The 23,693-nt window shown below is 39.9% G+C and overlaps 1 protein-coding gene across 11 annotated transcripts in view; it reads left to right on the forward strand.

The window, feature by feature from the left end:
- DLG2 (discs large MAGUK scaffold protein 2) overlaps nt 1–23,693 on the forward strand; it is a 1,867,373-nt gene that overhangs the window by 1,791,443 nt on the left and 52,237 nt on the right. For all 11 annotated transcript variants that reach the window (XM_058545485.1, XM_058545490.1, XM_058545494.1 and 8 more), the window contains 2 exons: nt 7,856–8,032; nt 16,916–16,991. In XM_058545485.1, the coding sequence (XP_058401468.1) occupies nt 7,856–8,032; nt 16,916–16,991 (253 nt within the window). The remainder of the gene's footprint in view (nt 1–7,855; nt 8,033–16,915; nt 16,992–23,693) is intronic.

Here is a 23,693-nt window from a genome sequence, read left to right on the forward strand (position 1 = left end):
ATTGACATTTTCCCAACACTCTCCTAACATAGAAGGAAACAGTCTGGTGTGATGAGCAGACTATCTTTAAAGAGTAAAAGCCTGCCTTATAAGGTTATTAATGATTAAATGCCATAACGCGTGAGATACCACAGTCCATTGCATGTTCTGCATTTACCTGTCTATAAAATAGGAGCAATGCCTGCATTTTAAGGGGTATCTTTTGTTTTTGTGTTTTTTTTAATTTTTTTTTATTTATTCATTTTTTCCCCCCAAAGCCCCAGTAGATAGTTGTACGTCATAGCTGCACATCCTTCTAGTTGCTGTATGTGGGCGGCGGCCTCAGCATGGCCGGAGAAGCGCGCGTACTTAACCACTAAGCCACAGGGCTGGCCCTAAGGGGTATCTTTTGAATCACAGATAATAAATACCTAGAACAGTGTCACATGTTGTAAGGCCTACTGTGTGCTCAGTAGTCACTCAATAAACAATGACATCTTGGTCAATGTCTTCTTAGCGAGAATTGACAGAGCCTAATGTGTTCCCATCCGCTCAAACTAATTTGCTGGTGGCTTTAGCCACTCTTTTCACTAGGGCCAATTCATTATTGAAATGAATAGAGAAATAAGTGGTCTCAGTAGATCTCAGTCATCTGGCCATGACTCGTCCTCTGGGTGTGTATGTTATGGCTCCTCGAGGAGATGTGAGAAGTAATCGGTACAGATCTGCGTTTCCCTCTACGCTGAGATGATGTGTTCTGACTTGGGAGACAGGAATGTTGCAACTTTCAGATTGCCTTCTCTGTTTTCGAAACACTTATTTATCAAATTCATGAGTGGGTGAATGAATGCTTTTCATAAGAGAAAGCTATTGGAAATTGATGATTTTTAAAATAAGAACATCTGAAGTTCAGATCTCTCTGCTCCCAGTCCAGCATCCTTTCCCACGTCCCCCTGGTGGGAAAATGTTTTGAGAAAATTTACTATATATGTATTTTTATATCATATTTAAAAGACGCCATATTACGTTCTCCCTCCAACACTTCTAGAAATAACTTTCACTCATCTCTAGAGTACAGAAGGGGTGAAGTAAAGGAATTATTAGTTGGCAATTATTGTGCTAACTGTTTTTCCTATGTCATCTCATTGAGTCTCTGCAATTTGCTGAGATTTAGGAATGATTAAGCCCATTTTATAGATAAACTAAGGCTCAGATTAGCCCACTGATTTTCTCAATGACGCTCAGCTAGGAAGAGGTGGACTCACTTGAATGTGTCTCTTCTCTCCAATGTCTATGCATTTTGCACTGTCCTCAGCCACTTACCTTAACCCTGGAACGTACCCATCCAAGTCAGGCACCAGTGGGATGGAGCAGGGGGCAGACTTTATCTCCTGCTGCTTTTGTCCTTTCTCCTTCTGCATAGAAAGGTGAGAACCAGGTCTCCTCTAATCAAGCAGAGGCCTCAATTTTCAGGAGACTAAGGAAATCGAGTCGAAGCACTCTGCTTCTTGGCTCTTAAAGTGTCATGGAAACAAAGGCTTCTCCAGCACAAACAAGTTCACAGAACAGGAGAGAGTAACTTGCTGGTTCATTTATTCATTTATAAATGCATTTGCAAAGACTGCAGAGGCTGGACCTGGACGCTCCTGGCCTTCAGAAGAGGTGATTCCCATTCCCATTCAAGACTGCACGTTGTAGTCTTCCCAAGACACGTGCAAGCAGACTGCTTTGCAACTTAAGAGAAGGAAATGGCTGCTTCTTTTGTGCCTCAGTTTCCTTATCTGAAAATAGGGACAATAATATTTATCTCATAGGCTTTTGTGAGAATTGGATGAAGTAACATGTAAGACATTAAAGCCCTAAGTTTTTTATCTACAAAGTAGAAGTAATCACATTTATATCTCAAGCTATTTATAGGGATTCAATAAGATGAAATTATTTAAAAGAAAGGTACTTTGCACATGGCCTGGCAAATAACAGGCACTCAGTATGTTGTTGTTGTTGTTGAGTAGTTGTTTTTATTCCAAAGAATCTTTGACAGAATCATCAAACTGGTGTCCTCTGCCTTCTACCTGCCCTCTATTAAGTTATGCTGTTTCTTGCCCTCTGTTGTTAATTTTCTATTGCTGCTGTAACAAATTGCCTTCCTCCATCTCCAAATTCAGCAATGACACTCGAGTCCTTCTCATGTCGCATCTCTCTGACCTATTCTTCTGCCTTTTCTTCCACATTTAAGGACTCATGTGATTAGATTGGCCCCACCCAGGTAATCCAGGGTAATCTCCACATCTCAAGACCCTTAACCTTAATCACATCTGCAAATCCCTTTTGCCATATAAAGTAACATATTCACAGGTTCTGGGTATTAAGGTGTGGACATCTTTGGGGAGCAGGGTTTGGGGGATTATTCTTCCTACCATATTCTTAATAACCATGAGACATGTCAAGTAATGTTTCCTGTTCGTTATGGCACTGTCCCTGGGAGTTGTCTCCACCCTTGTCATTCTGTTACACCAGCCTTAAAGTGGTTCAGCCAAAATCGATCCTCTGACCAACACGGAAAACACCCATAACGATAGAGTCCATGATTATTAAATATTACTGCACTCTAAGCCCAATAGAGAATGTGGGTGTTTTTGGTTGGAGAGGATTGCTTGCAAAAACAATACATGGGTTGGTTTAGCAGGAAGTTCACAGGCCTCGAAGGCAGGCAGGTTTTGAGTTGAGTCCTGCCCCACCACTTGATAGCTGATGTGACACTGGACATGTTTTTTTAAATTATCCAAGTCTGTATTTTCTCTTCTGCAGTATAAGGCTAATATAAGCATTGCAGGGCAGTTGTGACAACTGAAAGTGCACTCAATAAACTACTCATGCCTTTCCCCTGAAGTCTAGTCCATGGTATCGTTATAAATGTGATCATCAAATCATGAAATCCTTGGGGATGAAGTCTAAGTACAACATTCCTTATCAGGAATTTCAAGCTGAATTCTACAGTCAGGAGCATGGGCTTTTGATTTAGACACATCCATCTATGTTTGAATCCTGGTTCTACCACTTACTAGCTTTTTTAATTTCAGCTCTTTGAGTCTCATTTCCTTTATGAGATCAAAAATGCTTACATGACAGGATTGTCATCAGAAATAATAACAAAGTGGAATTCATTCCATGTTAGTGTTGGGCACTTTACATGCATCATCTCCTTGTTGTATCTCCATAGCCATCTCATCACTATCTACATTTCATAGATGAGGAAATGGTCATCTGTGGTTAAGAGATCATCTAAGAAGTGCAGTAACATACCCAAAATTCACTACCAAGGATGGTAGAGTTGGGACTTAACCCAAGATCTCTTCTCTCTCCAAAGCTTGGCACATAACCCATATGCTGTCTTGCCTACCTGGTAAATTGAGTGAGACAATGAATATAAAGTCTTTAGCACACTGTGGGGCACTTAAGGAGCACATTTTCAGTCAGGTACTCAGGTATGTCACAGCCATGTTGCACAGCCACGAGGATGAGCAGCTGTTTCACTCTTTCCTGACTAGACTTCCCCAGTTGGTAAGGGGCCACCACACGTTGAAATGCTGGAGGGGCAGGAGGGGTGGGAGAGCCGTCGCATTATTCGTATCTAATTCTACTTGTCTAATGGACTTGTTAAAAGCACCCTGGGTGGAAAGTGTGAGTCTTAATGGCATTTTATAAAAGTTGCTGTGATGAATTAGCACATAAAGCAAATTAAAAACAGCTTATTGCTTTTTAAATTAGGTGGATGGGGCACTGTAGCATTTTTCCCAGACATGAGGATCCATTAATATCCAAAGGAGCCAGAAGCTACTGAAATGTGTCAGCTGCTTGTTTTTAGGGACCTGACAATTCTGATGAGTGTAATCCTAGAGGGGCAGATTATCTGAGATAAATAGAACTCATGGAAAGAGCATGTTGCTAGACCCCTTCCTCAGGGACAGCTATTGCTGAAGGCAGGAGTGGGAAACCTCCCCTCAAGAACTCTTGGGAATACAATGGAGTGCTGTAGAATGAATGTCTGACCTGGTGGGGACCTTCAGGAACAGTCGATACCCCTCTCCCCTTACACATGGGGATGCTGAGGCTGGAGGGAAGTAGGGCTTTCAAAGGTCATTCGAAACATTTCCACAGACCTGTGTTGAGGATCTACTTTGTGCCAGCGCTGTCCTGGGTCCTGAGGATAGAGAGGTGTTTTAGATGTCTTTGTACACAGCCCACAACATAGCTACTAAGTGGCACAGTTGGAACCCAGATCCCCTGACTCAAAGCCCAGCACATTTTTCAGAATAACAATTATAATAGTAACAGTAGCTAACATTTATTGAGCACTCACTATTGCCAGGCTGGTGTTATAATCTTGTACATATATTATTTCCTTTAATCCTCACCACAAGTCTTTGAGGTAGCTGGTGCTATTATTATGCCAATTTTACAGTTAAGAAAACTTGAAGCCCAGAGAGGTTAAGTAACTTGTTTAAGCTTAGAAAGTTCCAGTTATAAAGTTGCAAACCCAGGCAGTCTGACCCTAGAGTTGGCCTTCTTCACTATCACCTGCCAGCTTTCCTGATGGCTTTTCTATCTCCATTCCCCACACTTTACATCCGGAAGGAGCCTGGAGCCAAACCAGAGGTTCAAGGACTTTTAGGATAAGAAATCCTGGGACAGGAACGGAGTAGGAAGGGAACTTCAGGGGTTTGGAGGGGAAGAGGTGGTCAGCTCTGAAGGGAAAATTAAAAGTTCCTGTTACTGCTAAATCATGAGCCTGGCCAGAGGGTGACAGGCCGGAAAATTCAGACTGATAAATGAAATGGTCAAGGATGTGGACTCTGGAGTCAGACAGACTGTATTCTACATTCAGTCTCTACTACATGTGTACATGTGACCTGGGCCATGTCCCTTAACTTCTTGAGGCTCCTTCCTTCATCTATAAAACAGGGATGCTAATTTTACCTTTAGGTTTGTTTATGATGTCAAATAAGACAATGAACACAAAGTGCCAGGCCCCCTATATGGGCACAAGTAGTGGTTGCCATTGTGGTTATCATCATTGCAACCTTGTCACCACCTCCACCACCTCCCAGATTGAGTGGTGGGGGGTGGACAAGGTAAAGAGCATTTAACTAGGACTCCGGATCAGGAGACCCAATGTCCAGCCTGAGGTTGCTGCCACTAAGCCGTGTATCCTGAGGTTAGTCAGTGGGCCTCGTTAGATATATGCCTCTTCTGTAAAAAGGGGATAGCACTATATCCATTGTACCTTCTTTGTAGGAATGGATTGAGTCACAAATGACGTAGTATATGTGAATATACTTTACAATCTATGGAGTGTGTGTTGGGAGTCCCCAAGACAACTCCCAGGGTCAGTGATTCACTAGGAGGGCTCATGGGACTCAGCATAGTTGTACTCATGACTATGATTGATCACAGCGAAAGGATACAAAGAAAAATTAGCAAAGGAAAGGAGCATGGGACAAAGCCCAGAGGAAACTGGGCATAAGCTTCCAAGAGTCTTCTCCCAGCAGAGTCATATAGAACATGCCTAATTCTTCCAGCAACAAATTATGACAGCAGGTGTGAAATGTTGTCTACCAGAGAAGCCCATTAGAGACTCAGAGTCCAGGGTTTTTATTGGGGGCTGTTCACATAGACACTCTCAGCCTGGCACATACCACAATTCCAGACTCCCAGAAGAAAAACAGGTGTTCAGCATAAATGATGTTGTTTATACAGTTTAGGCACAGTGAGCCATTCTTAGTAGGAAATGGCAAGAACTTTCCCAAAATCTAAGTTCCCAGATGTCAACCAGTAAGCCTTTTTAAGGATAGCAGTTTCGGAATAGCTATTTTAACTCTTTTTTGCACAGAGTAGAATCTCTAGAGAGGATTTTTATGAGTATACATTCTAAGGGAAAGGAAAGATAATAATAACAACAGCAACAGTTCACAGTTGCTGATTGTCGCTCTGTGCCAGGCACTGTTGTGCATGCCTTACGTGTGTTACCTTATGTAACATTTCATCCATATAGCACTTAAATGATGCTATATGGATGGGGGTACTGTTATCATTGCTGTTGTCATCATCACTATGTTATAAATGAGGAAACTGAGGCCTAAGAGAAGTTAAGTAACTTGCCTGGGCAACCAGCTATATGACTAGTAAGAAGTGGTAGGACCAGGACATGGCCTAACAGTGTGGCCCCTGAGTCTATGTTCTTAACCACTGTACTATATTCTGCTGCACTGCACCTCCATGGCTGGGTGCTTCATATGTGTTATTTTATTGATATTCACAACAGCTCCATGTGAATACAGTTATTGAGTTAATTTTGTGTTTAAAAACCTCTGGCTCAGGAATGTTAATTAATTTATGTCACATCACCCAGCCAGAGAAGTGACAGCATCAGGAGTGGGTCTCTGCCCCCTCAGCCCCCTTTTCCTGGCTGGGGCTTTGTTGAAGCCTTTTGTAGGGAAGATGGTCAAGGTCTTCTCTTCTCAGAAATGAGTCATTCTGAGAGCTGAGAGGGAGAAACTCCCCTATATCCCATAACTTGGGGACAGAGTTAATAGAAGAGGGGGCCATGTTGCAAGTAATTCAACTTTTCCTGCAGTATTTGAGAGCTCAAGATGCTGTCCTCAGCTCTTTTTGGTTGCCATGACAGCAGATGTGACATTTCTTTCATGATAAAAAAAAAAAAAAGAAGAAGAAAGAAAGGAAAAGAACCACGCTTGGTCCTCAGTGATTTCAGAACATCTGTTCCCCAGATCTAGTTAGTTTTGCATGCATAGTGGTTACACTCTAAAGAAATTCTTAGAATGGAATCAAAGGGGAATAAACAGGGACGTGGCAAAATCTGCCTCTCCAGGGAAATCGCACGCTATCTGTGTGTGGTGGTGGTTTTTGGGGAAGGGTGGGGGATATGGGAGGAGGCAGACAGTATGGGATTTTAGTCAAATTGTCAGCTCCTTAAGGCAACAGCTAGTTACTAAGGTCTCAGGAGTCATTTTAATTCTACTTCCAACTCCCTCACTCTACCAGTCATACATATTACAGTGTGTTGGGCTTAGCAAAGGCTCAGCAAATGCTCTTTAGTGGGAGAAACGTGATACATAAAGCAAAAACTACAATTCAGAGTGATAAATGCAATGATGAGGTAAACTCAGCATTCTATGGAAACAAAAAGGTTTGTCTTGTTCATATAACTTTGATCTATCTATATAAACACACACGTAAACAGGTATATATATTTTCATTATTGCAGTTTGAGCATTTATTCATGTCATTATGTTAACCTCTGCAATCACCCAATTTCAGTGGTGTTCCAATATTCCAGTGAGTGGAAGGGTCACTGTCCCCTGTGGGTGGACATTTAAGTTGGTACCATTTTTCCATATTATAAAGGAAAGTGTTCTACAGACTGATACATCTGAGAGGACTTGTTCATAACATAAAATGCTTCCTTCTGAAAGATGCCTGTGTTCTCTTCATTGTTTCCTTCTTTTTAGTGATTTTTAAAATTTGATTGTAGTGGAAGTGGGAAAAAATCTCAATTAGGTACTAAACTGCCTTCTATCTCCCATTATCACTAGTGATGGTCTCCAAGAAAAGAAGCAGTACCCCAGTGTTAGGGATCTATAGGCTGCCCCTGAAACCTTCAAGGAGAAGCAAGAACTAACTTCAATTTGTGACCAAAACAGTGGGAATCTGGACTTCAATTGCAGGAGTTAGTCTAGGGAGTTGGTATCAAATGGACAACGGGTTCTCAGGGCAAGAGTGAATAACCAAAATGGTGAATCCTAAATCCGTGCCACCAGAGATTCTTAACAATGTTCTCTCTTGTCTTTTTCTCCAGAGCCATGTTTGACTATGACAAGAGCAAGGACAGTGGGCTGCCAAGTCAAGGACTTAGCTTTAAATATGGAGATATTCTCCATGTTATCAACGCCTCTGATGATGAGTGGTGGCAAGCCAGGAGAGTCACACTGGAGGGAGACAGTGAGGAGATGGGGGTCATCCCCAGCAAACGGAGGTAAGAATGCCTTTTCCATTTCAGAGTATTTGCTTTTCAGCTATCCAAGGGGTGGACATGAGGGAAGATGAAGATGTGGCAAACTATTCACAAAATATCTATTTGAGTGGGATAGTCACTCTGCGGGGAAATTGTCAGTGGTAACACGTGACGTGAATTAAATATTCTCACTCTCCTCATATTAGGGTTTTACCAAAACTGGTGACTGTGGTAAGGCATAGAGGAAGAAAGAGGGTCTGCTTACACTGCCTTCCTAAAACTTTTACCAGCATTCATGTGTTCAAGATTATGTGTATCAGCTTGTATGCTGACTTCAACACTCAGAAGGGTTATTCCAGAGGTTCAAAATTTACCAGATAATTTTATAGAAAGGCCAAGTGAAAGCCAAATAAAGTAGGCTATTACTAAGCTAAGGTCCTGGCTATGTATTACCTCCAAATATTGATGGAAAAAAATGAAAAACCTCCATTCCAAATTCAGATGCTTGGGATATGAGCTGTCAAACATCTGGTGATGTCTAAAGACCATGTTTAGAACTGTTTCTTACTGTGTTTGTTACTCCTGTTCTCCACTGCACCCCACAACTCCCCACTTTCACTCAGATATTTAGTTCTATATGTGTTTCCTAAGTCGAGAGTATTATGTTCTTTCTCGTTTAAAGCATTACTTCAACTCTGCTTTTGAAAGGCAGGAATATACTTCAGAACTGCCAACTCCTTCATCCATTCCAGCAACTTCTAATTATCACCACCGGAAAGGAACTTTTCTTCTCATGAATGTCCTTTTGGCACCAAGATATTGTCCGAGAAACAAATTATCTGCACCCTAGAAAAGAGATATGATATGAAATCAAAGTCAGGAATAATGCTGGTTCCAAGCAGTCACCAACTTTTCTAGAGCTACAGGTATCTCAGAGGGCTCTCTTCCTCATATCCAAAGACCCCAAATACCTCTGTAAAAAATCCTCAGTGAAGCTGAGTCTTTCAGCGCTGCCACACAAAGTGCCACAGTGACTGAGCTAGCACAAACCATAGTGGGAAGATGTAAATTATACCCAGGAATAACTCTGTGGGGCATTGGCGCCCCAGAGAAGACTGGTCCCTCTTCTTTCTCTGCCTGTGGCCACAAAGCCTGGGGACGAATGTGGGGGGAGGCCAACTGTTCCACAGCTGCTCCCTTGCCTTTAGTAGGGAGGAGTCGCAGAGAAGCCGCTGAAACTCCAGGAAACCTCCCCACCCTCCAGGCCCACACCCACGAATCTCCCACCAGCAGACAGTTCTCTGGGCCTCTTGAAACCTCTGGGCGCCTGGATAATTAATTGGCTGACATTGCTTTGAGACAACATTCTGAGTTTGTACCTCAGCTTGTAGTGTTTTCTGAAAGGTTATGTACTTGAAGCAGTGACTCTGAGCACTAGTTTATATTCTGTTTCTCCATTTCCATTTACTTCAAAAAAGAAAAAAAATTTCAAGGCAACATGCATTGTAGGTTTGCTTTGATTTAATTAATCAGAGCTGTCTGAGAGGCTGCTCTGCAGAAGAAGCAGCAGTGATCTTGTTGAACATGGCCCCAAGGATGGAAATGGGGTGGAGGAAGGAAAGCTGTGTGGGAATAGATTTCAGCTCATTTTAAAGAAATTCTTTTACTAGTTGGAGCTGCCTAGAGACGGTATGGATGACCTGGGACGATAGTGAACTAGAACAATGGTTTTCACACCAAGGAAACATTATAAAAACTTAGATATGCCCACTCTCTCCCACCCTGATCCTCACCCCCTGCCTCACACACACACACACACACACACACACAGACACACACAGACACACACACACACTAAGATTCTAATTCAGTCCATCTAGAGTGGGTCCTTGAAATCTGTATTTGTTTGAAAGTTCCTCCAGGTGATTCTGATAATAGAAGATCCAATGTTGGGAAGTATTATGAAATGGATTCAAGCTTTGGATGGGAGAGTTGAACTATGACGTTCAGACTCTTTCCAAACCTAAGGTTCTGTGATTCTAATCAATCTGGTCAATAGTCCTTCGTTTGTTCAATTATGCCTCATTTTCTCCCCAAGGAACATTCTAGCTGCTATTCTTCTTGAGGTATTTTTCCATTGCTGGTGGTCATTCTTTTTTTTTTATTATTGAATTCTAACTGACATACAATATCCCATTAGTTTCAAGTGTACATCGTGGTGAGTCAATATTTATATACATTATGAAATGACCATCACAATAAGTCGTTACCATCTGTCACCATACAAAGTTATTACAATATTATTGACTGCATTCCCAATATGATTGACTATACGTACATTATGTCCTAGTGAATTATTTATTTTATAACTGAAAGTTTGTACCTCTTAATTCCCTTAAGTTGACTTTCTCTCCTATTTTGGATGAAAACCATCTTAACAACCATACTACAGCTGGCCTGAAAAAGAAGTTTGTCTAGTGACTCTAATACTGATATTTATTCACATCTATCTCAGGAAGGGTACAGTAGTTCACCCTACACTGTGTGTGTGTGTGTGTGTGTGTGTGTCTGTCTGTCTGTCTGTCTGTCTATGGCTGTAAATTAATTTCTGTTAATTTCAAATTTTTCCCTTAGGATTTTAATTCTTTCAAAAAATGTTACTATTATTGTTTTGTATGTTTATAAAAGTAACACATTTCATTGTAGAAAAGTGGAAAAATTTAGAAAAGTATAAAGAAAAAATAAAAATCACTTATAAAAATTGTACCCACAAATAGTTCTTGTGCACTTATTTTAATACAATTTAAAATCTGTCTCGAGCCTGTCCTGGGCCTGCTCTTTAATGCTTTACTTCTAAATGAGGCACTCTCATTTCACACGGCATTCAGCATCTTAAAACTACAGCTCAGAATAAATGGTAGCTGGTACAAATATGATTTACTATTAGATCGGGGTTATCTTTTCAATCCTTAATTCCTCTCTAGCCCCTTTTCTGAGTATAGTTTAGCTAGTAGAGTTGGTCTGGAAAAATATCAGATAACATCAGTGTATGACTTTCCCCTTTACAAAAATGTTTCTCTGTTGATGATTCCATCTTGGAGTGATTCCACTCCAAGATGAAGAGTATGAAAATTATTGCCTTCCCCTCTTTTTCTTGAAGATGGTGAATAAATTTCATTTAACAAAACTTTCCTAGAGCACACTAGACACTCTTCTAAGCCCTTTACAAATTAACTTATTTAAACCTCATTACAACCCTAGGAGGGAAGTGATATTATTTTTATTCCCATTTTACAAATTAGGAGGTAGAGGTATAGAGAGGTTAATTAACTTGCCTGAAATTGCCCAGCTAGTAAGCGGCAGAACTGGGATTTGAATCCAGGCTACAGAACTGATGCTCTTAACTCGTATATAAACCCACCTACCAAAGTTACAAAAATAAGACTTGACAAAATTTAAATCAGCAAGCATTGCTTGAGCAGCATCTGTGTGACAAGCGCTGTCATCCAATCACTGTCTGGAGCCCAACATTTGTGGGACCAGCGTGTAACTATGGCACAGCCACACTGTGATTAGGCCAATGAGGGCTCTATGGTAAATAAAGGTACTGTCCTAGTCAACTCGGGCAGCCATACAAAATACCACAGACTGGGTGGCTTAAACAACAGACATTTATTTCTCACAGTTATGGAGCCTAAGGAGTTCAAATTCAAGTGGATTCCCGGTGAGGGCCGTCTTCCTGGTTTGCAGATGACCTTCTTGCTGTATTTTCACGTGGCTGAGAGATCATTTCTCTCTTGTCTCTTCTTATAAGGACATTAATCCCATTCATGAGGGCTCCACCCTCCTGACCTAATTATCTCCCAAAGGCCCCATCTCCAAATACCATCACACTGGGGATTAGGGCTTCAAGAAACGAATTTTGGAAGACACTAACATTCAATCTGTAGCAGACATAAAGGGAAGTGAAAGGGCAGCAGACAGAGGGATGAATTCCATCTGATGATAGCACCAGCTATGTATTGTGCCAGGTGATTTCAAATACACGATTTCATTCAGTCTTCACAAAAGCCTCATAAGGAAACTGAAGGTCAGAGAAGTCAAGTAATTTTCCCAAGGATGCACAGCTAGCTACTGGCTGAACCTAGGTCTCTGTGGTAGCAAGACCAGAGGCTTTCCACTACACCAAGAGTATGCTAGGAGCCCTTGCCAATTAAGTAATTCTTACTATGTATCACACATTGTGCTAAACAATTTTCTTGTATTGTCTCATTTAATATCACCATAATTTTTTGAAGTCTGTGTTAATATTTTGATTTTACCAACATGAAACCTGAGATCCCAAGAGACTGAATGACCTGCCCTAAGTCACAGAGCTAGTAAGTGGCAGATGCAGAATTCAAACCCAAGATAGTGTGATTTCAAAACCTGGGCTCTTAACATAGAATCTCTGTTTTCTGAGTTACATAGTTTGTGAGCAGCCAAGCTAGGGTTTGTTTTACAGTCTCTTAATCCAAGTTTCTATTCATTGCCCCACAGTGACTGGTCACCTGGGCTCTCAGATGACAGTTACAGCTAGCATTGCATAAGAGTTTACTCATCTAGCCTTCACAGCAAGCCTGTGACCAGTAACGTGAATGGCATTTCGATTCTCCCTGCAGCAGGGCCTTGTGGGGCACAGGCAAAGGGACACCCAGGAAGAAATGATGTTCCCACCATCAGTCAGTGCTCCAAGCCTGACTCATTTTCTGTTTTGCCAGAACCTGAAAATGCCAGATGGGAGATGGGTGAGAGGGCAGAGAGAGACAGTTGGGCTCATTAAAGCATGACCATTGGGTACTCTCTGGAGATGCTAGGTGTCAGAATTGATTGCTCAAATTTTGCCATCCAGTTTATATTTTCAGTATTTTGGTCAGTGACCAAACCAGGGCGGAGAAGATTATTTCTGCTTAAACAATCTAATTAATTGTTTACCTCTTGTGTGTGAGAGAAGTACAGCAGTACTTCTCATGAAGATTCAGTCTTTCTATACAGGTGGTCCACTGTTTCCTTAGGTGAAGATATGTGGACCTTAATGTCATCTATTTCTGCCAAAGGAGTCTTACTTAGTAAAATCATTAGAGAAGGTAATGTTAAACTTTAACATAGACTCTTACCAAGTGAAAACGTCATGAAATGGTGAACAACTTGTTATCAGAAACACTGATTGTTTGGTCAAGTCACTTGAACTCTCTGAATCTTAGTTTTCACATCCACATCAAGAACTAGTAGCCTCCTTGAGGGTTCATTCATTCATTCATTCAACAAAGATTCATTAAGTACCTACTCCATGCCCAGCTCCATCTTAAGCCCTGGATCACTGTACAGATTATAGATAATATAGGTAAAGTGCTTAGCACAGCCTCTAATACCTCTGTGCATACTCAAATGATGGATATTTTCCTTTCTTCAGATTTTGGTGCTCAAAAGAACACAGCATTATTTTGGGCCCTATTTTAGCAATAAACTATCCACATGCTTCCCAAGAAGCCCTAAGAGACAGGATGGGGCTGAGGCAGGTGAGGAAGAAAAGCCACAGCCACTTCTACCAAGGAGAGAGGCTTGCAGAGAGCCCAAGAGTGGGCCTCTGTGATGGGAAAGCACAGGTTTCAGTGAACGAGAGAGACTGCCGAGGAGAGAAATCAATTCAATGCTTGGGATGTAATGTTGCAAACAGGCATTTAGCCAACCTGAATTTCAGTGTTAAAAGCAAATTTATTCTGAATTTTGAGGCCAGTCTGTTATGGTATGATATTATCTCAGTGACTATATGCTTGGATTTGGTTATGGTTTATTTAATTCAGGACATTTGGAATATGGGGGCTGGTTATCGTTTGTGAAAAACTCAGCCCAGACTTCTAAGGAACTGTATTGGCCTTAAAACTATACATAACCCATCCAAAATCTCATGTTTTTTGAGAATTCCTATTGGATAACAGAGGCGTAGAAGGTCCTTGAATGCTGTTTCCTAAACTGAGTGGATGTGGACAGATACTGAGGCTAGCTGTTAGCAGATCGACGTTCAGGCCTTATTTCTACCACTTTCTAATTTGGCAAGCTTCAAGTCTCAGCTTTCTCAGCCATAAAATAGGGTTGATAATACCCGCATCACTTGGTTATCATGGGGACCAAATGAGATAATGTAAATATGAAGAGATTTTTCATTAATAATTATATGTTAAAATTTCAGCCACCACCCTTATACTATTATCATTATTTTCATTTTAGTGAAACTTTCATCCAAGTAGAAAGCAAAACTTTCCGACTTTCCTATATGAGTGAACCAAAACCATGTCACCTATGCACCAAGGCTTTAAAGATTGTTTTTTACTTTTTCTATTGCCTGTTTGAAGATTAATAATAAATCATAGCAAATATAGGTGTGTGTGCATATGTTTGTGTGTGTGTGTCTGTCTATCGGACAACATTCTTTGCAACCCTTTTAAGACTTAAGGGATGAGCCACTAAAAATGGCCTAATAGGGACATTTCTTAAGAAATCTGAAAAAAAACAATGAACTTAGAGACCAGGGGGAAAGAATTAGAATGCTCTATCCAAAGCATTCTTAGAATAAAATACTGCCTTCAGCCTAATCTTACGTATGTTTGGAGCCCACGTAAGTTCTGTGGGTTTATGCAGAGCTTATTTGCATAGCCTGATCAAATAACCATGTATTCTCTGCATGCTACAGCCATTTTGGCATCATCTTCTGAACTAGTGTTTCTCATAATTAGCCTGGTTACTGCAAAGAAGCCAGGATAAAGTCAGGGCTATACAGCAGTTTTAGAAGGAGCCAAAGAGATGAATATGAATTAGCATTTGCACTTGGATTAAAACTGAGAAAAGCTGAAGTAGGTCGGATCAGGCGTTTTCTCAGTGAGCGTCTTTCCACTTGGCAGCTTACCTCATCTGAAGTCTTTCTTGAGCTCCTACCAACTGTTGTGTGTTTGGGGAAAGGAGGAGCTCTCAGTGGAACATATTGCTTTAATATCTGAGGTTAGATTAAAATTTTATTCAGCTGTTTCTACTCAAATATTCTACTCTCACACTGAAATAAATGTATCCTGAAACTCCATCCTGTAACTATAGAAACCCTGATCTTCACTGTGGTTCATCTGGAAGCACAAAGAGCTCTCAGTTAAAAAGGAATATGTTGTTAATTATTGATCTATGAATAGCTTAGATTTCATGAACCATTAAGTTTCTGTAGATTCAGGTTTTTTCTTCTCTCTTTTCTTTATTCATTTTTGAAATTAGAGCTAGTCGTATTTAAACAAAAAGCCATGTTAAAACAATGCAATGAATATTATTTTAGTGCAACAGTTATTTATTGAGGTCTTGCTGTAATATACTGTGGAGTGCTATGTGGGCTTGCCCTCAAGGAACATGCAACCTTATATGTACAAAGCGAAATAAACAAAATAAGGAAATAAGAGATATACCAATGTAGAGATCCAAATAACTGCTACTGGGGCTTGGAGGAAAGAATGATCATGTCTAACTGGAGAGGCTCAAAAAAAAATCAGGGAGATATTTAAATTCTTCTCTTTTCCTCTTTTTCAACCCCAGCCTTCAAACAGGCATGAGTCCTACGAATTTTATTTTGTAAATATTTCTCAAGCCCTTCCATCTCCTCCACCTTATTGTCATTTCTCATCATTTCTTGCCTGGATTATGACCATAGCTTCTTAGTCAGTGTCCTGTTTCCTGCTGCCCCTTCCCTCCTCCAGTCTATCTTCCTCCTCCACCAGGTCCTTTATTTTAAATGCTCATCTATTCTATCACTTCCCTGCTTTATATCCTCTAGTAATTCATGAGGATTCCCCAAGGAAAAAACCCGAGTTCTCAGTATGGATGGATACCCTTTGTAAGGAGGCCTCACCCCCTCTCCAGCCTCACATCCTCATCCTGTATGTACCCTGTACCAGAATCTTCCTGCAATCTTTAGCTTGCTTATATCCAATCTTTAGCTTGCTTATATCCTCAGGACACTGTACGTATTGTTCTTCCTGTCTAGGAAATTCTTCCTGAACTTTTCCTAACGATAAGCTGTTTGTCCTCCTTTAAGTCTCACATAAATTGACACCTCCTCCAAGAAGCCCACTCCAATGTTTTCCACCCTTCCTCGCCCTCCAATGAGATAGATACATCCACAGTGCTATCAATAGTCTTATTATGCAGCATTACCAGTCTTTGTTTATGTCTCTGTTCCTGCCAAGAGCACATTACCGTGTGTTCATTGCAGTCATGCTTTTTAAATTTTTTCTTTGTTCCCCAGTTCCTTGCTTGATAGAAGGTAGACACTCAATGAGTGTTTGATGAATGAATGAAGCGGCAGGTAAAGTGATGAAATCTGCAGAGATGACAGAAGGACACTGGGGAAAAAGAAAAATTCAATGTTATGTGTAACATGTTTGGTTTTAAGGTGAAGATAAATACCCAAGTGTTCTTAAAGAGGGTGGAAGAAAAAGGAAGCAAAAAGAAGAGGAGAGGAGAGATGAGGAGAGGAGAGAAGTTTACTTAGTCTCCACTTTAGGTGTTCATCTCTATGGAGTGTGGTTTCTTGAAGTAGATTTTGATTGATTTATTCAGGCATTTAAATAACAAATGTTGGTTTTTCTCCCTCTTTGTTCCTTCCAAATACTGTGACTCTCAGTACATGTAACACAGAAATTTCAAGGGCTGTGTTAGCAGCTTAGAGACATTATACCAAGACTTTTTATACTGAACAAAGGAACAGAAATATTTTAGAACATATTTTATTTGAGCTGTAGGATAAGCAGAATAGGCGTTCCTCATTTAGTGAGAAACTTAATGATAAATGCCTGGCCATGTGATAGAGTCTTTATTTTCAATTTTCTTTAGGGTGGAAAGAAAGGAACGTGCCCGATTGAAGACAGTGAAGTTTAATGCAAAACCCGGAGTGATTGATTCAAAAGGGGTAGGTACAAAATAATCGAAACATGAAGTTCTCTTGGTTGCCATGGATTTAACTATAATTAACATTTAGACTTTCAGTAGCAAACAAATTATGGAGCTACCAGAGAGTAGATCACTGTTATGAATGTGTTGCTAAAAATAATGATGTAATTTCTGATGAAGTGGATTTATGGCAAATATATTGAATACTTGGGGTAAAACTGCTAGGGGTCAGCAGAAATGATGTGTCAATGAAGGTGATGTAATGACTACAATGAAGAAGGAAAAAAATAATTTAGGTGTTTTCATTCCTTTAATTTTTTTTCTTTTAAATTAAATGTTCCAAAAGGATAAATTCCATAAAATATATCTGCTCATCATAAAATATATCTAGTCTGTTACACATTATAAAGCTAAGACGGTGGTCACAGAAATATACACATGGATCATCTAAGTGAATACATGGATTGTTGTGACAGACATGGAAAGAAAGAGAATTAACAAATGAAATTTAATCATCAAAATTAAAATATTTACTCATATGTATATGTATCTTTTTTAAATATCAACTTTAATGAGATATAGTTCACATACCATATAATTCACCGATTTAAAGTATGCAATCCAAAGGTTTTTAATATATTTAGAGTTATGCAACCATTACGCACAATCAATTTTAGAACATTTCATCACCCCATAAAGAAATCTTGTAGCAGTTACTTCCTATTTCCCCCAACCCCACTGCCACTGCCACCCCCAATAGCCCTAGGCAATTACTAATCTACTTTGTCTCTATAGATTTGCCTATTCTGGATATTTCATATAAATGGAATTATACACTATGTGGTCTTTTGTGACTGCTTCTTTCACTTTACATAATGTTGTCAAAGTGCATCTATGTTGTAGCATGTATAAGTACTTTATTTCTTTTCGTTACCAAACAATATTCCATTATATAGATATACCTCATTTAATTCATCCATTCATCAGTTGATGGACATTTGGGTTGTTTCCACTTTTTGGCTATTATGGATCATGTGGCTATGATCATTCATGTACAAATTTTTGTGTGAACATATATTCTTATTTCCATTGAGTATACACCTAGGAGTAAAATTGCTGGGTCATACGATAACTCTATGTTTAACATTTTGAAGAACTGCCAGACTGTTTTCCAAGGTGGTTGTACCATTTTACATTCCCACCATCAGTATGTGAGGGTTCCAATTTCTCCACAACTCTTGTTATCACATGTCTTTCTGCTTATAGCCATCCTATTTGGTCTGAAGTGGTATCTCACTGTGGTTTTGATTTGCATTTCCTTAATGACTATTGGTGTTGAGCATCTTTTCATGTGCTTATTGGCTATTTGTGTATCTTCTTTGGAGAAATGTCTATTCAGATTCTTTGCCTATTTTTTTTGGTGAGGAAGATTAGCCCTGAGCTAACATCTGTTTCCAATCCTCCTCTTTTTGCTGAGGAAGATTGGCCCTGGGCTAACATCCATGCCCATCCTCCTCTACTTTATATGTGGGACACCTGCCACAGCATGGCTTGATAAGTGGTGCATAGGTCTGCACCCAGGATCTGAACCTGTGAACCCTGGGCCACCGAAGCAGAGTGTGCGAAATTAAGCACTATGCCACTGGGCCTGCCCCCTTTGCCCATTTTAAGGGGTTCTTTTGTTGTTGTTGAGTTGTAGAAATTCTTTATATATTCTGGATATTAACTCTTATCAAATATATGTTTTCCAAATATTTTCTCCCATTCTGTGAGTTGTCTTCTCACTCTCTTGATAGTGTCTTTAGATGCACAAAAGTTTGATTTTGACGAAGTCCAATTTATCTATGTTTTTTTGTTACTTGTGCTTTGGTGTCATATCTAAGAAACCATTGCCTAATCCAAGGCCATAAATGTTTACAGCCATATTTTCTCCTAAGAGTTTTATAGTTTTAGCTCTTACATTTAGGTGTTTGATCCATTTTGAGTTAGTTTTTGTATATGATATAAGGTAGGCTTCCAATTTCATTCTTTAGCATGTGAATTATCTTCTTAGTTTCATTTTTGGATTGTTCATTGCAATTATATAGATATATAGTTATTTTGTATATCAATCTTGTATCTTGCTACCTTGCTGAACTCATTTATTAGTTCTAATAGTTTTTTGGTGGATTCCTCAGGATTTTCTGTATATAAGACCATGTCATATGTAAAAGGAGAGAGTTTTATTTCTTTCTTTCCAATCTGATGACTTTTATTTCTTTGTCATGCCTGATTGCCATGGCTAGAACTTCCGGTACAATGTTGGATAGAAATGGCAAGAGTGTCCATCCTTGTCTTGTTCCTGACCTTAAGGGGAAAGCATCCAATCTTTCACCACCAAGTATGATGTTAGCTGTGGATTGCACAGCTTTTTAAATCTATTTTTAAGTGATGATACTAGTATCTTATTTCTATATTGTAAAATATCCTCCCCACAACCACCACCTTCTTTCTCTTCCGATTCTCTTTCTCTTCATCTCCTTTCCTTTACCTTTCTGTCCTAACAATTCTGGCTTGTGACCATCACACAGAACCACAGTTATGGTCAATAGATGTCACCATGAAAAACAAGAAGAAGAAAAGCTATCATGTCTCAGGACTCTTGAACCCCAAACCACAACACTGCTCTTTGTATTTTTAAGTAGAAGTCATGATATAATAATTTAATTCCCCCTAAAACCCATTCAGGTGAAATGAGAATTTATTTGAACATATGGTGTCACTCTAAAAAAAAAGTGGGGGTGTGTGTCATCGTACATGGAGTCCTTTCAAACAAAAACTGCTTATATACAAGGGGATAGGATTTTTCAATGATTCTTGGTGAGAATTTAAGGATAGATCTCCTGGTTGTTTCATATATATAGTTAGATATATATCAGATAATTTTTGTTAAACACCTACCATGTGCCAGACACGGGGCTAGAATTTGTGAAAAATACAAAGTATAACATAAGCCCTTCTCTTCAAGAGCTTATAACATCACCGAGAACCCAGATGTCTTCTTGATAAGGTCAAAACTTATGTGTTGTGATTTTTAATCATATTGTTAAATACTATCAGGTATGTGCCAATGAATAGAATATAAATTCTAGGCCTTGAATGACTATTGAAGGAGAGGCAGTGATCATGTGGAAAGAGAAACCCTGGACTGAAAGTCAGGAGGGTCAATTAACCTGAGTTCTGGTTTCAGTTCATTACTAAATCACCACTGTTCTTTGGGCCTCATTAGCAAAATAACAGCTTTGAACTACATCAGGGATGTCAGACAAGTTACATCTCCTACGTAGACTGATGGATTGATAGTTTCTATCTGGAATATCGTGTTGAAAATGATTCTGAGGACATATATGACCTTAGCAGGAAAAAAACAAAAAGTTCCATGATTGATTAGGCATGCCTAGCACAACATTGGGAATTGTTCTCTGTTTGAGGTCCCTGCATTCAGTGATTTTTAAGGTGTCTTCCAGTGTTAATTCTCCATGAGCCTGTGAATTAAGAAATAATGAACTAAAGTTTTCCAAATCCCCATGAGAACAATACATCAATGAGAAGACTCTTGTCCAGAAGTAGAAAGCAAAAGGCAGTTAAGAGAAAGTGCACTGAAGAAAGGAGAGACAGCTGTGTGGAGAGTGGGGAAAGTTGGGTCAGGAGATGCTGCTCACTTTGAGCCAAAGGCGGGACTACAGAAATAAGTCATTGTTACACATGCCTCGGTCTCTGGTACCTTCGAGTAAACTCAGACTAAACTGAGGAGGAAAACTTTTTGGAACGAGAAGGAGAATGGGGTATTTTAAATAACCTGTAATTAGCTGGCTTTTACAGAGCATTGTGAAGTGTTGCAGGTTCAGAGTGAAAGCCGTGGTCACTGCCCTGAGGAGCTTAGAATCAATCAATATGTGTGAAGCAGGCTGTGACAAGAGCCGTATTAGTAGTATGTACAAGAGCTATGAGAACTCAAATGAATGGGCATAGGAATGGCCAGAGAGCACTTCACACGAGAACTTAGACTTTAGTGTGCCTATCAGTGCTTAGGTTACTTTTCCTGAACTATCCATTGATTTAAAAACATTGTATGCTGCAAACCACCAGGCACTGTGCTAGATGCTTTGCAGGACAACAAAATAATTAAAAAGGCAAGATCTCTCATCCAGGAGCTTACAAAGAGAAATATAGGCAGGCAAATAATGGCAATACAATATCACTGATGATCTCTATAAATTTAGGGAATTAATAGTCTCATTTTTAAATATCAGGAAATCGAGTCTCGGGAAGATTAACTGACTCACCTAAGATCACACAGCTCGTAGGTGCAAGAGTCAGGTTTAAATTCAGATCGTTTTGACAGCAGAACGTTTGCCCTTTCCATTCCTTCACACTATGCCTTGTTCTGTTGGAGGTCAGAAGAAGGAGAGAGTTACTAATTACGCCTTGGGTAAGAGAGAGGGCTTCAAAGAGAGGGTCAATTGAATGACATCTTGACGTTTGGGTAAGAGTTTGCCACACAAAGGAAACAGCACGAACGTGAAGGGGAAAACCGTAGGCATATTGGAGTAAGCCCAAGCAGATCAGGGACACCAAATGGATGGTGTGGATGGTGTGGTGGGAGTTGTAACAAATGGGGCTGACAAGGAAGGTCTGGAAGGTCAGGAAGTTTCTATAGATAGCCTGGCTATGAGCTTTGAAACTTATTGCATTTCGAGAGTACCCCTGAGGAAATCTGAGGCCCTCTATGTGAAAGCGCCCGTTTGCTACAAATGAAATGCCCAGACTTTCTGTCCACAACATGTACCTTCGCAAAGTCTGTGTCTACACTTGCAAAGACAAGTGGACAATTGTGTCAGTAACCCAGAGAATTCCGGCCTACCCAGACCCCTCAGCTCATAGTGGTCATCTGTTTGTATGAGTCTCCTTGAGAACCATCTGAGTTCCCCAGATCTCACTGCAGCCAGGTTTTCCTAAGAATGACAGTTAAGTTCCTAATGAGTCTCCATTCAAACTAGCTTCTGGTGAAAACTTGATCACCACCTTAATTTCTTTCATTGTTCTTCTAACTTTTTTCATCAGTTTCCTAATCAGGCATTCTATTACCTATTGAGATGTTTAGGAAATTGTATAATCTCCAGAATCAAGCTGTTCTCTGTTGAAACATCAATGAATATTTAGTGACTTATGCTAAACATTGTTTTATTTTTATTTTAAAATCCTTATAATTTAAGGCAGGGAACTATGTGTCGGAGAGAGCATAAGAGAGCTACCAATATCCTTACTAAATGTCAGCAATGTGCAATTTATAAGTGTCCCCTTTGCATTGTAAATCCTTTCCAAAGTAAGGGAGACTATAAATAAATAACTAATCTATTCATCCACGAGCTGGTACAAAACAGAGGTGATAGATGTTATTCGAAGTAGTTGGAGTATCCACTGTAAAAACAGACAGGTTACACACATCCCTTAATCACCACAACAAAACTTGAAGTTCCCTTTTCAAAACTTGAAGTTCATTTTTCCCTCTTCTTATATTTAAAGAAACTGAGGCTTAGAGAAGTGAAGAAATCTGAACCCGTGTCTGACTGATTCCAAAACCCATAATCTGTTTATTACAGCATGCTCTCTTCCTTATTAAAAACATCTCACACTTGTGCATCTTAAGAAAAATGAAGAAGTAAATTGAATTAAGTTTAGTTTTGTCAAAACCTAAGTTGGGTGTAAACTTAAATCCTGAAAGGAGGAAGCTGGTTTTCTCCATGATGTACATCTTGGGTGATAATATTTCTGAAATGAGCTTGGGGCTGCACACTTTCCCTGTTGTGGCCTGCCAGAATAAATGAGAGGACACATCTTAGCAAACATGTTCCTTCAGTCATAAACCTTAATAAACCTTTATTAGATACCAATACAAGGCAGCTTGCTAGGCAATGTGGACCAAGATGGATAAGTCATAGTCACTACCCCGAAGGAGTAGGGATTCCAGGGGAGAGAAAAGGTCCCTGCAGGGAGGAAGCGGTTAATACCACACAAGAGGGACAGGAAACTGGCTCTAAAGTTCAGAAAAGAAGGAGATTCTGGCTAGGAGCTGAGGGATTTTGAATTGGGGGGCCTTGAAGGATTAGTCAAATTTGCAAGGGGTGGGTGGTGGGGTAGGGATAGGATACAGAAAACGTAGGAAGTAAAACATGGTTTACTTTCATTGCAAGCAATAGTTTATGAAGGACAATAAAAAGACTCAGAACTGGAAAGTTAGACTCAAGTTAGTTGTGGTGCCTTAAATTTTCCAGGAAATTTGTACTTTATCCTATAGATGGTGAAGAATTTGAAGGGTTCTGAACAAATCAGACCTAGTGATTTCCCCTGGGCTTGCATCTTGAATGTATCTGTACCATTGTCCAAATGTCACTCTCAGGAAAAGGTCCAAACTTACTCATCTTTGTATCGCTAGCACGTAGCATGGTGTCTCCTAGACACATATTGGCTACTCAATCCACCCTTCTTGGAGGAAAGAGAAGTGAATGATCAGAAGTAGGTTTCCAAGAGATCAATGCGGCAACTATGGGAAGGACAGACTGGAGGAGAGAGAGACTGACAGTGGGAGATGTTTGAGAAAGCTATTGCAGTATTCTGGGTGTGAGATTCTGAAAATCTGAACTTAAAATAGTGGCAAAAGGAAAGGAAAATAGGAAACTGT

The sequence above is a fragment of the Diceros bicornis genome, chromosome 7 (assembly GCF_020826845.1).
Source record: "Diceros bicornis minor isolate mBicDic1 chromosome 7, mDicBic1.mat.cur, whole genome shotgun sequence".
NCBI classification, from domain to species: domain Eukaryota; kingdom Metazoa; phylum Chordata; class Mammalia; order Perissodactyla; family Rhinocerotidae; genus Diceros; species Diceros bicornis.